The sequence below is a fragment of the Cervus canadensis genome, chromosome 25 (genome assembly GCF_019320065.1).
Source record: "Cervus canadensis isolate Bull #8, Minnesota chromosome 25, ASM1932006v1, whole genome shotgun sequence".
Taxonomy (NCBI): Eukaryota; Metazoa; Chordata; class Mammalia; order Artiodactyla; family Cervidae; genus Cervus; species Cervus canadensis.
In genome coordinates, this window is record NC_057410.1 from 21,868,442 (window position 1) to 21,885,070 (window position 16,629).

The 16,629-nt window shown below is 35.8% G+C and overlaps 1 protein-coding gene across 1 annotated transcript in view; it reads left to right on the plus strand.

The window, feature by feature from the left end:
- Nucleotides 1–16,629, plus strand: part of ARID2 (AT-rich interaction domain 2) — a 180,215-nt gene that overhangs the window by 115,304 nt on the left and 48,282 nt on the right. Inside the window, exons 7-15 of the mRNA XM_043447439.1 lie at nt 1,744–1,810; nt 1,907–2,157; nt 2,482–2,578; nt 2,674–2,883; nt 3,668–3,835; nt 9,849–9,930; nt 11,798–11,932; nt 12,907–13,103; nt 13,366–16,226. Of these exons, the coding sequence (XP_043303374.1) occupies nt 1,744–1,810; nt 1,907–2,157; nt 2,482–2,578; nt 2,674–2,883; nt 3,668–3,835; nt 9,849–9,930; nt 11,798–11,932; nt 12,907–13,103; nt 13,366–16,226 (4,068 nt within the window). The remainder of the gene's footprint in view (nt 1–1,743; nt 1,811–1,906; nt 2,158–2,481; nt 2,579–2,673; nt 2,884–3,667; nt 3,836–9,848; nt 9,931–11,797; nt 11,933–12,906; nt 13,104–13,365; nt 16,227–16,629) is intronic.

A 16,629-nucleotide genomic window follows, 5' to 3' on the forward strand; every position in this document is an offset into this window, starting at 1 on the left:
GTCTTTATTTCAGCTTTTATGTTGAAGAGCAGTTTCACTGTGTAAAGTTTCTATAATACTTTGCCACATGTTTACGTACATGACTTTGAAAATATCCCAGTCTTCTGGCTTCCATGATTTCTTTTACAAAGTTTCCTGTAATTTTAGTTGTCTTTAGTTGTCTCTTTAGTTGTCTTTAGTTGTCTTTTTCAAGGTTATCTGTTCCTTTTCCCTCATTTGCATTTAAGATTTTTTCTTCATCTTTGCTTTTCATGAATTTTTTTATGATGCTTCTCCACATTTTATCTTTCCTTAGAGTTTTGAGTGTTTCTTAAGTCTGTGGCTTGGCATCTTTCAATTGATTTAGAAAATTTCTTGGCCCTGTCTTTTCAAATACTGTTTTTCCCATTCCTATTTTTCCACAGGAACTTCAATTAATTCTGTGTTAGAACTTTTCACTGTATATTTCTTGAATGATTTTATTCTGTTCATCCTTTTTGTCTTTTCATGCTTCTAACTTGATATTTTTTCCTGCCATCTTTTCCAGTCACTAATTCTTATTTGAGTTGAATCTAATCATTCATTAAATATGTCCATTCAATTCTTGTTTTCAGTTCTAGAATTTCTGTTTATCTATTTCTTAAGGTTTCTGCTTATATGCCAAACTTCAGTCTTATTTTTTATTTCTTTTTTTTCCATGATCATTTAAAATTCCTCTCTGATATCTTTATTATTTGAGTTTCCTGTGGCCCTTTTTTCTTGGTTATTGAACATTGTCTTCTTCCTTTATATGCCTAGTTCTTTTTTATTGTTACCAAACATTTTTTTATCTTGAGTTTTTTTGCATTGAGTCATTTTGTTTGTGGATTTTTTCTCAGGTTATGAATTCCTCAAACTGAAATAGTTATTTTGAAATACACATCAGAATATTTAGAAATAAGTAGTGAACTAATAGCCCATGTGCTTCTTTATTAGTACAGAAGTAATAAGATAATAGAGCTAAATGGCATAGAAAAGTTAAAACTAAAGTTCATTTTGTATAGATTTATCAATATAAAGGTGTTTGTTTCTTAGTCTGAAAAAGATTAAGCAGTGGATTTTGACTTATTCCCTCTCTCATAAGGATCAAAAAATAATTTGTAGAAATGGAGTACTGAAACACAACCTAAATATCTGGGTTACAAATCTGTAAACACAAATGCTCCACTACTTGCTTTTTTATATTCTTCTAGATACAGATTTACTCAGTAGCTAGCCAGTTATGTCTTAGGAGTCTGTAAATAGAAATACTGTTTCTGTGTGCAGTTTATTAATGGAATTAATGACTATCATAATTTTTGAGTACTAATGAGCATAAATACCATTTCTAGATATTTTCCACAGCTATGAAGTGATCTGTGGTTCACATTGATGGCAGTGTCAGAAGAATTTCTATTACCATTGTGGTTTGTTTTCTAACATTCAGAGTTGAAGAAAATGCTGAGGAAATGCCAAGTTTTAGTTAGAGGTTAATGAACTTAAAGATGCCATTCTTTTTAGAGATGGGCTAATTTCTTTCACAGACCTTTTAGGATCTCTGGGCCCCCAGCCAAAATGATATCTTTGAACTATAGAAATTCAAGTATTTGTGTCGAAGACCTAAGTATATATAATATAATGATATCTACATGAACTGAAAATAGCAGAACTATTGTGACTATTTTTAAACTAATAGAATAGTTATTTCAAATTGTCAGAATTAAGTTTAATAATTTCTCATTACAGTTTTGGAAAGACATTGTTGATGATAATGAAGTACGTGACCTCATATCTGACAGAAACAAGTCTCATGGTAAGTCAATGAGGAAGTATTTTTAAATAAATTTGAAATATCAATAATAATAAGTACAATATCAATTTAAGTAAACTATGTTTTCTTCTGTTGTAGAAGGTACATCAGGAGAATGGATTTGGGAATCTTTATTTCATCCACCTCGAAAGCTGGGCATTAATGATATTGAAGGACAACGGGTACTTCAGATTGCAGTGATTTTGCGAAATCTTTCCTTTGAGGAGGGCAATGTTAAGCTCTTGGCAGCTAATCGTACCTGTCTCCGTTTCCTATTACTTTCTGCACATAGTCATTTTATATCTCTAAGGCAGTTAGGCCTTGACACATTAGGAAATATTGCAGCTGAGGTAAGCATGTGACAGAACCTTAAAACAATTTTTATAGTTGGCAGAATATTTACTTTAAAACTTCAGGATGTGGGATTATTATATTTGCTATAATTATAGAATATTAAATGCTTACATATAGTTTTTGCCTAAAGTGGTATTACACAGTTGTGTGGAGAAAAATATTTGAAATGATGCTCCAGATTTATTGATAGCTATTTTCACAGTCATTACATTTTTAAAATTATACAATATTCTATTCATTTTTATTCAATTTGAAATATGCATTTGGATATAAATTGGATGAAGCCTCTCTCAACAGTAGTGTCCTTTCTTTTTTTTCAGCTTTTATTGGATCCTGTTGATTTCAAAACTACTCACCTGATGTTTCATACTGTTACAAAATGCCTAATGTCAAGGGATAGATTTTTAAAGATGAGGGGTAAGTGCTCACTTAAGTTCTCACTGTCTAAAGTACGTAAGCTTTGTATCATGTTTTAAAAGACAAATACATGTTTATGTGTGTATGCTTTTCAGGCATGGAAATTTTGGGAAATCTTTGCAAAGCAGAAGATAATGGTGTTTTGATTTGTGAATATGTTGATCAGGACTCATACAGAGAGATCATTTGTCATCTCACTTTACCTGATGTGCTGCTCGTAATCTCAACACTTGAGGTGCTATATATGCTCACAGAAATGGGAGATGTAGCTTGCACAAAAATTGCAAAAGTAGAAAAGAGCATAGGTAAGACTAAACCAAATAAGAAAAATTAATTTTCTTTATTGAGGAAAAATACTTAATGTGCTGTAAAAAAATCACAGTTGATATTTGGGGTTTACTTTTTATCTTGAGGAATCATTACCCTTTCAGACACACTTGTGTTATTCTTTCTGCCTGTTTTAGATAATAAAAAAAAACTTCTATCATAGAGAGACCAGGGTGCATGTGGCTATCAGTTCTTTCTTTCTTCTCTTTATTTCTGTAACTATATATTGAGTTTGAAATCAACAAGATGTCTGTGTCTTGCTCTCCAGGAAGCAGGACCATCTGTTTCAAGTGGTCAGTGCTAGTAGTGGTACTGTTAATGAACTCACCTTCTTAGTGAGTTGTCAGTTTTAAATACACTTAATAAAACATGTCACATTAACATTTTCATCAGTGATTCAAATTATTTATTTCTTTGATATAAATGCTAAACTCAGAATTAATAAAGATTTGGCTTGAAAAGTATTGAGAAATAAAGATGTAGTTTCCATATCAGTGGTTCCTAAATCTGGCTACACATCAAAATCACTTGGGAATGTTTTTAAAAATGAAGATAATCTAACATCTACCCCAGAGCTTCCAAATCAGTTTTCAGAGATTGAGCCTAAAAATCTAAAATTAAAGATCCACAGATAATTCTGATGTATAGTGATTCATAAACTGGCATTTGAGAAGCAGTGTTTTATATAGCATCTATTTTTCAGTGATGTCATTGTTTTACAAAATTATTGAGTAACAACTGTTGGTTTTTAATTTGTTTTAGACATGTTAGTGTGTCTGGTTTCTATGGATATTCAGATGTTTGGCCCAGATGCACTGGCTGCAGTGAAACTCGTCGAACATCCAAGTTCCAGTCATCAAGTTTTATCTGAAATTAGACCACAAGCTATAGAGCAAGTCCAAACGCAGACCCATGTAGCATCTGCCCCAGGTTAGTATCTTTGTATGATCTTTTTCAGTGTGGTTATTGGTATGTAAGATTTAATACTAAGGATAAATTTAAATTGGCTTCCTATGTGGCACTAGTAGTAAAGAAGCTGCCTGCCAATGCAGGAGACGAGAGAGACGTGGGTTCGATCCCTGGGTTGAGGAGATCCCTTGGAGGAGAGCATGGCAACCCACTCTAGTAATCTTGCCTGGAGAATCCCATGGACAGAGGAACCTGACAGGCTATGATCCATAGGGTCGCAAAGAGTCAGACACAGCTGAAGTGACTTAGCACACAGCACATAAATCTAGTATGCAGTACAGGGAACTGATGTTCGACGAGAGTTGGCCAAATGAAAATTGAGTATGTACATTAATTTCTTACATATTATACATTCTAGGAGCAGCAGGATCAAGGTGAGCACAGAAGAGGAATAGTATGATAAATAAATGAAGTTGAAAAGGATTTAGAGTAGTGTGAGGGATTAAATATTATTCACAGCTGTGAGAGCATTAAGTGCCCTAATGGGTTTGTGATTTTTTTCATTAGAAATTGATAGACCAGGAATAAATTAATCATATATTACCTTATAGTTCTCTCAGGTGGTTATCAGAATACAGAAGCATAATACCTCTATTATTTTTAAATCTTGTAACAAACCCTTCAAAATCAGCGCTTATGATCAGACGTGTGTGTGTGTGTGTGTGTGTTGTTCAGTTGCTAAGTTGTGTCCAACTCTTTGCAACCCCATGGGCTATAGCTCTCTAGGCTTCTCTGTCCATGGGATTTCACAGGCAAGAATACTAGAGTGGGTTGCCATTTTCTTCTCCAGAGGATCTTCCTGAGCCAGGGATCAAGCCCAGGTCTTCTAAATTGGCAGGTGAATTCTTTGCCACTGAGCCACCTGGGAAGCCTGTGTGCATGTATACAAATGCTATTGCATGCACCCTTCCTAGGATTCCTTTGGGTTAATTGTATTTAATTCAAATATTTTTAACTAGATTTCAAACCTGTCCTTCAGTTCTTAGACTGCTTTCTCCTGGCTCATTATGAGTTATTACTTTATATTTTAGCACTCAGCCTGTTTGCACTCCACTTTCATTTGTCCTAACAAAAACAATCCGTCTTTCACCTCACCTTCTTTCTCACCATGGCAACCCACTCTGGTACTCTTGCCTGGAAAATCCCATGGACAGCCTGGTTGGCCACAGTCCATGGGGTCACAAAAAGTCGGGCAGGACTGAGCGACTTCACTTTCACTTTTTTCACTTTCTTTCTCACCATTCCCAAGATAATTCTCTTTCCCCCTTTTTTTTTGGTGAAGAATGCTCATTTTCTCAGTTGATCTTAACACTTTATATTACTCTGAGAGCTATGTGGCATGAATTTCCACTTCTTACCCCTTCCCTTACAAACTTACTAGCATTTAAATTCATCCTCCTTCTTTTCTTTGTCTCAAGAAGAGATGTTAACTATTTGTAGTCTGAATACCAGTCTTTCCCAACTCCTCTTTTCTGTATCTTAAACTTTTCTTTCTTTAGTTGCTTCTTCAGCCTAGAAATAACATTCATATCATGCTCAACCTCTCCCACTATCAAAACAAAAACCTCATTATCCTTAATCTTAAACTACTACATTCATTTAATCACCAAATTCTGTTGAGTCTTCCTAATAATTTTTTGATTGCCCGTACTGATAACTCAGTTTGGACCCTCCTCATCTCTCTCCAGCTATTTTGTTCTTCTCTCATTTAATCATGGTCTCTGTCTCTCTTCCTCTCTTCTACTGTAACCCATATTATCAAAATTATATACCTGTATGCAAAGTATGTAATATGTATCACCTATTTATTTCCATTATGCCCCTCTGCCATATAATGGAGTTGTATCATATGTGCATTTAACTTAATAGAAGGCATGAAATAAATAGGTAATTCTGACTGCTGATTTTAGTGAGTTTTCACCCGTAGGCAGTAGATATTAAAGAGCTGATATGTATTGGAGAATTGATGATAAAGATGTTAATAGTTTCTCAACCTTGAAAAGGAAATGAAACAGTTCATACTGCTAGTTAAGTGGGTAGTGGGCGTATGTTTTTTATCCTCAAAGGAGAAACTTTTAAATTAATTTAAAATATTAAGTTAATGAGAGCCATAGGGAAACTGTTCAACAGAGTAAAACCAATAAATTATCAGTGATATGCTGAACTATAATAGGTCATTTGAAAAATATTCAGAGGTAATTTTCATGAAAACTCCTTTTGCCTTATTGCTGACCTGTGACCTTAACAAGTGAACCCACCGCCCAGTCTAAGAGTTGATCCTCATTGGCAAATGAATAAAATTAAATATTGACAGTTTCTTGTGTATGTAGTGCCATTGATAGAAGTTTGCATAGGCCTCTAGGAACCTAAAAGAGTTCATTTTTATGCTGGTGAGCACTTTATTACTTGCTCATCATGAATGACAACTCTGAATTGTTTGATTAGTTACCACTTATAGCTTGGCTTTCCTCCCCATCATTTGTTTAATACTGTTTTCTAATGGAATGATTATCTTTAAACTTTTAGCTCACTTCCTCTCATCTATCTGCAAATACTGTGTTTTTGTGATGTATTAAATTGATATTACTTTTTATATCCTGTGGAATCTTGATACATAACATTATCCATTTAAAAAATAACACATATTCTTAATATTAGAAATTTTATACTGTCCCTCTTTCTCCGTGAACTCAGATCCATCACCCTGTCAATACTTACATAGACATTTTAATTTTAAGGTTTTTCAATTTTGTTACATTATAAAGCCCTAAGTGTTAAAAATTTATTTTATTGTTACAAGGTTTAATAATAAACAGTCCATAAAACAATAGTAAATATATTACAAACTTTTATAAATAATTAAAAGAAGCAATTATTGGAAGTGCATCTCTTAATGAGATGGACAAGACTTTTTCCCCTAGTTTTCTGGAAAGTATTACTCTAGTGTATCTCGGAGTATTTTTTTTGTTGCTAGAATTACAATTAGTTTCAGCATTAATTTTATCTGTTTTTCCTTTTTATATATTTAAGTTCACATCATTAAATATAGTTTATATCAATAAATAGTTGAGAGTAGAACTTAAAATTATTATTTTTCAGAATTATCTAAAAATTATTAAAATTATATTTAGTGATCTTCTGAAAATTTGAGTTCTGCTTTGTTTTGTTGAAATCAAAGAATTAATAATACTTGATTTGTAAAATTATTTATTGCCTGGTGAGTATAGATATTTATTTTTAAGTTTATTGAAAACATATCAAAAAATATTAATAAGATATGAGTGTAAATTAAAGTTGCTACTCTTTCAGTCAGTTGCACCTTGTTTAACTTAATCTGTTCAGGTAGTGTTAGCACAGTGGTTCTGCAACTTTATGGTGCATCAGAGTCACCCAGTGGGCTTTCATGCTGATTGCTTGGCTCCATACCCTGAGTTTCTGATTCAGGTGAATGGGAGAATTTTCATTTCTAACAAGTTCCCATGAGATACAGATGCTTCAGGTCAGGGCACGATTGCTTTGAGAACCACTGGGTTAGGAAAATTTTAGTAGTCTTCATTTCATGACCACAGCGTTTTTTGATAAAATGCTTTTTGTCATGTGCATGAATACATTTTTGCCAGTCTTGGCCCTGGAGATTTACCTCATTCAATTATGGAAAATGTCTGCCACATAACCTAACTGATAAAGTTAGTCTTTATTAATCAAGAGTATCTTGTCTCAATTTCTGTTATTAAGAAAAAAATCCAACTTTATTTTTCAGTCCAAGAAAATATGTTGATTTATGTTCCCGTGAAATCTTCCTTATTTCAGAATTCTAAGATAGCTAAACTTGCCCTGAGTGTGTCGTGTGAATGAAATAAGATGCCACTACCTTCAGTATTTCTTTAAATATTCTGTGTGCTTTACTTACTCAAGATTCTAACTTAAACAGTAATACACTCTTTGGTACTAGTTGAGAGATGGAGGTGGAAAGGACATTAAGCAGAAATTGTCATCACTTTATATTAATAATATATCCAAATTTAGAACATACCGAAGGACCAGAATACCCAATTTTTAAGGCTGTACATTGCCCTTAACTATAATATGTAAAACACTGGGATAGACCTGAATCCTTACCCTAATACCTTGGTTTAGACACGTTTTGTGGATACTAATGTTTCTACTTCTCATTGGTGTCCCAGAGGTATTTATACAATCATCATCATAGCTAACATTTATGTAGCGCTTTCTGTGTGCCAGGCATTGTTTTAAGTTACTTACATATTAACTCCTTTTAATCCTCATAACCATCAATAAGGTCAGTGTACTGTTACTTTGCCCCATTTTATAGCCAGAGGGGTTAAGTAGCTTGCCCATGGTTACACAGCTAGTGAGTGATGGAACTCTATAGCCAGCTTTCTGGCTCCAGGATCTTGAATTTAACCATATCTTACAATGTTTAATAGAGTTAAGACTTTGTTCCAAAATGGTTAAAGAGCAGTCATCAAAGAGGAGGTCTTTCTTTCATGCACAGCAGTTTTATGAGGGAATATATACAAAACTTTGAAAATCTGGAAATGATTCCATCTCAAGTATAAGTGCCTTTGTATTCTTTGGAATGTCTTCAGGTATCCTGAAGACCAGGATTCTCAGTTTGTAGCCACTTTCATAGTAATTATTTATTTCTAGTTTATACTTTTAATTTAATTGTGGCTATATTATTTTTCCTTATGCATTGTTTATAAAGTTTCTCATAATTTCAACACAGTTTGTAATGTTTCCTGCAATTGTTTATTAATTGATTCAGATTTCAGTCAGAGTAGGGTATATTCTTACAGTATAATCGATCAAGAAAAGGGAAATTTCTACATGGAGTTAGGCCTTAGAAAGGTATTTTCTGTAACTGTCATCAAGTTGGGAGAAGAAAAAAGATAGGCTGGGGTTGTACAAGAAAAATACCTTTGATTCTAATTACGATGTTCTGTTAAGAAGCAGAATATCACAGTATGTCCTCTGAAATGTGACAGACCTGAATTCAAAGTCAGCACTCCTAAAAGAAGGCTTTCCAGCTATACTCAGCTCTGCTGTCTCCATCATGTGTTCTTTGTTCATCTCTGAGCTTTAGTTTTTCATTTGCAAAATGGGGGCAATTAAATTTAGAACTATATATGAGATTAAAACAAATCATGTAAATGTAAATGGTTTAATAGAGAGTAAGTATTTAAAAGTGGCTGGCTGCTGTTAGCTGTATCCCAGTGGAAGCCTGGAGTCTTACCAGACAAAGGTCAGGATTGCTTCAGATCATTCACAGATTGGACTGACTGTGGGGCTCTTCTAGTTCCAATAATTTAGAAATTTATGTTTTGCTTGAGGGTTCTGAGAAGTTTTGCTAGAAAGTCACCTGAAAAAAAAAAGAAGGTACATTTTGTAGGTTTAAAAAGCATATATTAATGCTGATTCAGTGGTGAAACAATATAATTTTTAATCTATAAATATGTAAGATTCATATTTCATTATAAACTTAATGTAATATCATGTTTCTATTATCCCATGTTTTTCTTATTTTAATTAGTTCTAACATAGAAGTTGGCTATTTGTTCATTATATCTGGAAATTTTATATATGCCACTTACAGAGTTAATATTTTAAATTCAAAAGTGAAATTTTTTTTGATGCAATCTGCTTTGTAACTAATCTGAGAGAGATGTTTATTTACTGATACATTGTGCTGTATGTCCTCGGGCTAATTATTTTAATCAAGTTGAGTGTTAGTTTCTTTATGTATACACACCTCACAGAATTAAAAAGATATTAACAGTATAAAGTTATGTGTGTTCCATTATGAGTTTCTTTCTCAAATTTCTATATTTTCAATATGTTTATACACCTTTTTAAAAGGTATTCATTGTGAATATTAATTGGTTCCATATCCATGAACTAAATACGGCCTGTAGCTTTAAAAATGATGTAGCTAATGTATTTTTTTCTTTAGCTTCCAGAGCAGTTGTAGCACAGCATGTTGCTCCACCTCCAGGAATAGTGGAAATAGATAGTGAGAAGTTTGCTTGTCAGTGGTAAGTGGTTTATTTCTATTAAGGCTTTATCCTTGGGAAGAATAAAGCAAATGAGAAAAGGAAATTATTTCAGCAGTCATCCAGAATGTTTTACTCTGTATTTCTTTCTAGTTAGAGTAGGATATCATTTATATAAGAAAGGACAGTGTAAAATTGCTTCACCTGTATTTTGGGATAGTTTGAAAGTAAAGTATCAGAATCTTCAGAATTAAAATAGTCTGATTAAAATTTCATTAAATTACACCATTTCTTTTCAAGTAAAATTTGTGTTAAAAAATTGTCATTGATTTTGTAGAAAATAAGGTTTGTTGTATTATAGAATTTGTTTTTCGTAATATTTTATTAAAACTGAATTGGACTGACTTCTTAGAACCAGATTTTGTTTTTAAATGTCCCTTCTTTTTGACCAAAAGCAAAATTTCTTGTTCATTGCTAGTTAATTTTTTCTTTTTTTGAATAGTAAGAGGTAACTAATCAAATGATAGAATAACCAGTATGTCTACATTGAAATATCAATTTTAAAATAATATTTTCTTGAGAAGACTGACTGGTCACATCTCAGCCACTTCCTGAAAAAAATAAATGTAGAATTGGTTAGATTTCATTTTTTCATGGCTAATTGCCTCTACATTGTTTATGAATTTCAACTTAAATTCTTTAGAAGATTAACAGATTGAAATGTAAGATCACTTTTCAGTGATGTATTACTTTAAAAAATTTCTTTCCCCCATTCTCTAACATTTTTCTCCCATTCCATGTTCCTGTCACTTTATGTTCCATATTTTTGGTGCTTTCATATCTGTGTTCCTATGACACTTTTCTCTACTTTTCTACTTTTCTTAAATCAGGTTTATGGTAATACCTCTAATTTTTTGCTATTGCTTCATATTCTGTACTGTTACACCTGACCCTTTATACTTGATAAATCTTCCAATGATATTAGAAAATACTTGTCTTCTATATTGAAACCAAACAGTTTTTTGTTTCTGGTCTATTTGAAAACTCAATACTCAAAGTTAAGAAAGTTGGTGAAAATAAGTACTGCATCCACTGTAAAATGTGTGTGTCTTAGTTATAGACTTGGTCTTATAAATTCTTATTTCTGCCATTTCTAGGGAGGAGGAGAAGAGAAGCATTTCAAATTATTCTATCATAATTATCATTTGATTCAGCTAATAGGAAACAGCTGTAGGTTGGCCTGTCTTGTATGTATATAGTGAGTCCTAGAAAGAGTCCTATATGGTTAACTAGGCTTCCAATCCTAAATTATAGCTGAAGTCACTTTATGACAAAGACAAACTGAAGTTTGAATTACCTTGTAATTAATTAGGAATAGTCTCTGAGGTGGGGAAGGGGAGTGTGCAGCTTGAGAAGTATCATTGTTTTAGGAAGTAGTTAAATGTTTTAGGAGAGTTTTTTTCTGAAGAAATTTGATCCAAGAGCAACAAAAGTTTAGTTGTTTTTCCTTCATTTTTCACATCACCAATAACTCATAATTGGGAGCTTCTGTTATATTTTGATTGTTACAAGATAGGAACCTGAGTATTCACTGTATAAAATTAATGTGTTGTAGAATGTTTATTGCCAGCATACCATCTCTGCTGATGTATTCACATATATTTGTGAATATTGGTTTTTATATTTGTGGATAATGATTTTTTATACTAAAATAAGAATGATTAAGTAATCTCTTTATTTGATTTAGTCTGCCTAAAACCTCGCATATATTTTTGCTAATAGCATGAGATAGTGAAATTTGATCAATAGATATGATTATTAATTTATAACACATTGCCTTCAAATGGTTAAGTATAGACTCTGTAGTATACTGCATAATGCCATGTATTTTTTTTTCCCCCTCTTTTAGGCTAAATGCTCATTTTGAAGTAAATCCAGATTGTTCTGTCTCTCGAGCAGAAATGTATTCTGAGTACCTATCAACTTGCAGTAAATTGGCTCGTGGTGGAATCCTAACATCAACTGGATTTTATAAATGTCTTAGGTAGAGTTTATATTTCTTTAAAGTTAATTTACATACCCCTTGCTCTGTAGAGAACATAACAACTATCTGTGCTGTGTTTAGTTGCTCAGTCATGTCCAACTCTTTGGGACCCTATGGACTGTAAGCCTGCCAGGGTCCTCTGTCCATGGGGATTCTCCAGGCAAGAATTCTGGAGTGGGTTGTCATGCCCTCCTGCAGGAAATCTTCCCCACCCAGGGACTGAATCTAGGTCTTCTGCATTGCAGGCAGATTCTTTATTGTCTGAGCCACCAAGGAAGCCCAGGAATACTGGAGTGGGTAGACTATCCCTTCTCAAGGGGAACATTTGACCCAGGTTTTGAACTGGGGTCTCTGGCATTGCAGGTGGTTTCTTTATGAGCTGAGCTACCCAGCAAGGCCTACCAACTATCTACCTAGTCTTGAATATCTCCACTACTTAAAATTTTGTATGGTTAGATTATAGTGTGGTGGAAGTTTAAATTCAAGGAAATTTTGATACCAAACATGGTGTTTGTGTTTAAACATTCTGAGGTTTATCAAAGAAAGAAAAGGAAGAAATTAAGTTTACTTTTTTCCTGCTACTTACATGTGTTAAAGACATAGCATTCGCCCTTTTAAATCTTGAATAATAGCCTGTGACTGAGCTCTATCTTCAAATATCATGACTTTTTGATATTTTGCAAAGTTTATAAAATAGGCATTGACTTGATGCAGCTTTTTTATTAATTATATATATAGTAGAATTGTTTTAAACCCTACAATGTTAATAATAATGAGTTTTGAAATTGGAGAATTGATCTTTTACATTAATATTTAATTCCTTGTTTCCCATCCTTTTAGAATATATGATTCATATTGGTTCATATATAAGTAGCAGTGAATATACTATTGCTATTCGTGTAAACATTGTTAGAATTGAGTGTTTTTTTGTTAATGTGCTAGTTATTAAAATTGAATGTGTGTGTACTTTACAGAACAGTCTTTCCAAATCATACAGTGAAGAGAGTGGAGGATTCCAGTAACAATGGGCAGGCGCATATTCATGTAGTAGGAGTAAAACGTAGGGCTATCCCACTTCCCATTCAGATGTACTATCAGCAGCAACCTGTTTCTACTCCCGTTGTTCGTGTTGATTCTGTACCTGATGTATCTCCAAGTCCTTCACCCGCAGGTATTAATTTTTATTGTGATTAAATATTACCAATTTAATAAGAAGGCTAAATGAAAACATGTATTATATGCATTCAAGACGTATAACTTGTCCTTGTTTTTCAGTAACATTTTATTTCTTGTTCTATTATTTTATCATATTCATATGATGCAAAGTTGTTAATTTCTTAAAACTGTTTTCTCTTGAAATTAAGTAAAATAATTTCTGCATGCTGCTTTTCAGCCATTTCACTGTGAATTTTAACTTTTCCTCATATTTTCAGGAATCCCTCATGGACCACAAACTGTAGGAAACCATTTTCAGAGGACTCCTATTACCAACCAATCTTCAAGTTTGACTGCAACACAAATGTCTTTTCCAGTACAAGGTGTTCATACTGTGGCACAGACTGTTTCAAGAATTCCACCAAATCCTTCAGTTCATACCCACCAGCAGCAAAATGCTCCGGTGACTGTCATTCAAAATAAAGCTCCAATTCCTTGTGAAGTCGTTAAGGCTACAGTAATCCAGAACTCTATACCCCAGACAGCGGTTCCTGTTAGCATTGCTGTGGGAGGAGGAGCTGCACAGAGTTCTGTGGTTCAGAATCATAGTTCAGGGCCACAGCCTGTTACAGTTGTCAATTCCCAGACACTGCTTCACCATCCGTCAGTAATTCCACAGCAATCTCCATTACACACAGTGGTACCGGGGCAGATACCTTCTGGCACTCCTGTTACAGTGATTCAGCAGGCTGTCCCACAGAGTCATATATTTGGCAGAGTTCAGAACATACCAGCATGTACTTCTACAGTTTCACAGGGTCAACAGTTAATCACCACGTCACCCCAACCTGTACAAACTTCATCTCAGCAGACATCAGCTGGTAGCCAGCCACAGGACACTGTTATCATAGCACCCCCACAGTATGTAACGACTTCTACATCCAATATTGTCTCAGCAACTTCAGTACAGAATTTTCAGGTAGCTACAGGACAAATGGTTACCATTGCTGGTGTCCCAAGTCCACAACCCTCAAGGGTAGGGTTTCAAAACATTGCACCAAAACCTCTCCCTTCTCAGCAAGTTTCATCAACAGTGGTACAACAGCCTATTCAACAGCCACAGCAGCCAACCCAACAAAGTGTAGTGATTGTAAGCCAGCCAGCTCAACAAGGTCAAACTTATGCACCAGCCATTCACCAAATTGTTCTTGCTAATCCAGCAGCTCTTCCAGCTGGCCAGGCAGTTCAGCTAACTGGACAACCAAACATTACTCCATCTTCCTCACCATCACCTGTCCCAGCTGCTACTAACCAGGTCCCTACTGCCATGTCATCTTCTTCCACCCCTCAGCCACAGGGACCACCTCCTACTGTCAGTCAAATGCTGTCTGTGAAAAGGCAGCAGCAGCAGCAGCATTCACCAGCACCTCCACAGCAGGTACAAGTACAGGTTCAGCAGCCACAACAAGTACAGATGCAAGTTCAGCCACAGCAAGCGAATGCAGGAGTTGGTCAGCCTGCTTCTGGTGAGTCGAGTCTGATAAAACAGCTGCTGCTTCCAAAGCGTGGTCCTTCAACTCCCGGTGGTAAGCTTATTCTCCCGGCGCCACAGATTCCTCCCCCCAATAATGCAAGAGCTCCTAGTCCTCAGGTGGTGTACCAGGTGGCCAATAACCAAGCAGCAGGTTTTGGAGTGCAAGGGCAAACTCCAGCTCAGCAGCTATTGGTTGGGCAGCAGAATGTTCAGTTGGTCCAAAGTGCAATGCCACCCACCGGGGGAGTGCAAACCGTGCCCATCTCGAACTTACAAATATTGCCAGGCCCGCTGATCTCAAATAGCCCAGCAACCATTTTCCAAGGGACTTCTGGCAACCAGGTAACCATAACAGTTGTGCCAAATACAAGTTTTGCAACTGCAACTGTGAGTCAGGGAAATACAACTCAGCTCATTGCTCCAGCAGGAATTACCATGAGCGGGACCCAGGCAGGAGTTGGACTTCAGGTGCAAACGCTTCCAGCCACTCAAGCATCTCCAGCTGGACAATCATCTTGTACTACTGCTACTCCCCCATTCAAAGGTGATAAAATAATTTGCCAAAAGGAGGAGGAAGCAAAAGAAGCAACAGGTTTACATGTTCATGAACGTAAAATTGAAGTCATGGAGAACCCGTCCTGCAGACGAGGAACCACAAACACCAGCAATGGGGATACAAAGGAAAATGAAATGCAGGTGGGAAGTCTTTTAAATGGGAGAAAATACAGTGACTCAAGTCTACCTCCTTCAAACTCAGGGAAAATTCAAAGTGAGGCTAATCAGTGCTCACTGATCAGTAATGGGCCATCGTTAGAATTGGGCGAGAATGGAGCGTCTGGAAAACAGAACTCAGAGCAAATGGACGTGCAGGATCTTAAAAGTGATTTGAGAAAACCTCTAGTTAATGGAATCTGTGATTTTGATAAAGGAGATGGTTCTCATTTAAGCAAAAACATTCCAAATCACAAAACTTCCAATCATGTAGGAAATGGTGAGATATCTCCAATGGAACCACAAGGGACTTTAGATGCCACTCAGCAAGATACTGCCAAAGGTGATCAACTAGAAAGAACTTCTAATGGACCTATATTAACTTTGGGTGTTTCACCATCTGGGAGCAGTATACAGGAGGCCTCAAATGTGGCAACACAGCAGTTTAGTGGTACTGATTTGCCTAATGGACCTCTAGCTTCAAGTTTGAATTCAGATGTGCCTCAGCAACGCCCAAGTGTAGTTGTCTCACCACATTCTGCAACCTCTGTTATACAGGGGCATCAAATCATAGCCGTTCCCCACTCAGGATCAAGAGTGTCCCATCCTCCTGCCCTGCTGTCTGACGTTCGGTCTACAAATGGCACAGCGGAATGCAAAACTGTAAAGAGGCCAGCAGAGGATAATGATAGGGAAACAGTCACAGGAATTCCAAATAAAGTGGGAGTTAGAATTGTTACAATCAGTGACCCCAACAATGCTGGCTGCAGCGCAACGATGGTTGCGGTGCCAGCAGGAGCAGACCCAAGCACTGTGGCTAAAGTAGCGATAGAGAGTGCTGCTCAGCAGAAGCAGCAGCACCCGCCCGCGTACGTGCAGAACGTGGTCCCGCAGGTGAGTCCTCCTCCCGTCACGTTCCTCTGAAACAGTCCTGATGTGTACATGTGACTTTAGGGGGATCCATGTTTTACCTTGGAAAGGTAATTGGGAGGGCCTAGCAATGTACTCAAGCCATCATGCTCTTTTATTTTTCTCTGTTCTTTGTAATATTGAACAGTTTTCAGTTGTTCACTTAAACACATGATTTAGAGCAGAGGTCCCCAGCCTTTTGGGCACCAGGGACCTGTTTCATGGAAGACAGTTTTTTTTCCCATCTCTGAGGTGGGGTGGGGGAAATGCGAAGGTTCAGGAGGCAATACAAATGATGGGAGCAGCAGGTGACTCTTCCCTTGCTAGCCCACCACTCACCTCCTGCTGTGCCACCTGATTCTTAACAGGCCACTGAGCAGGGCTTGAG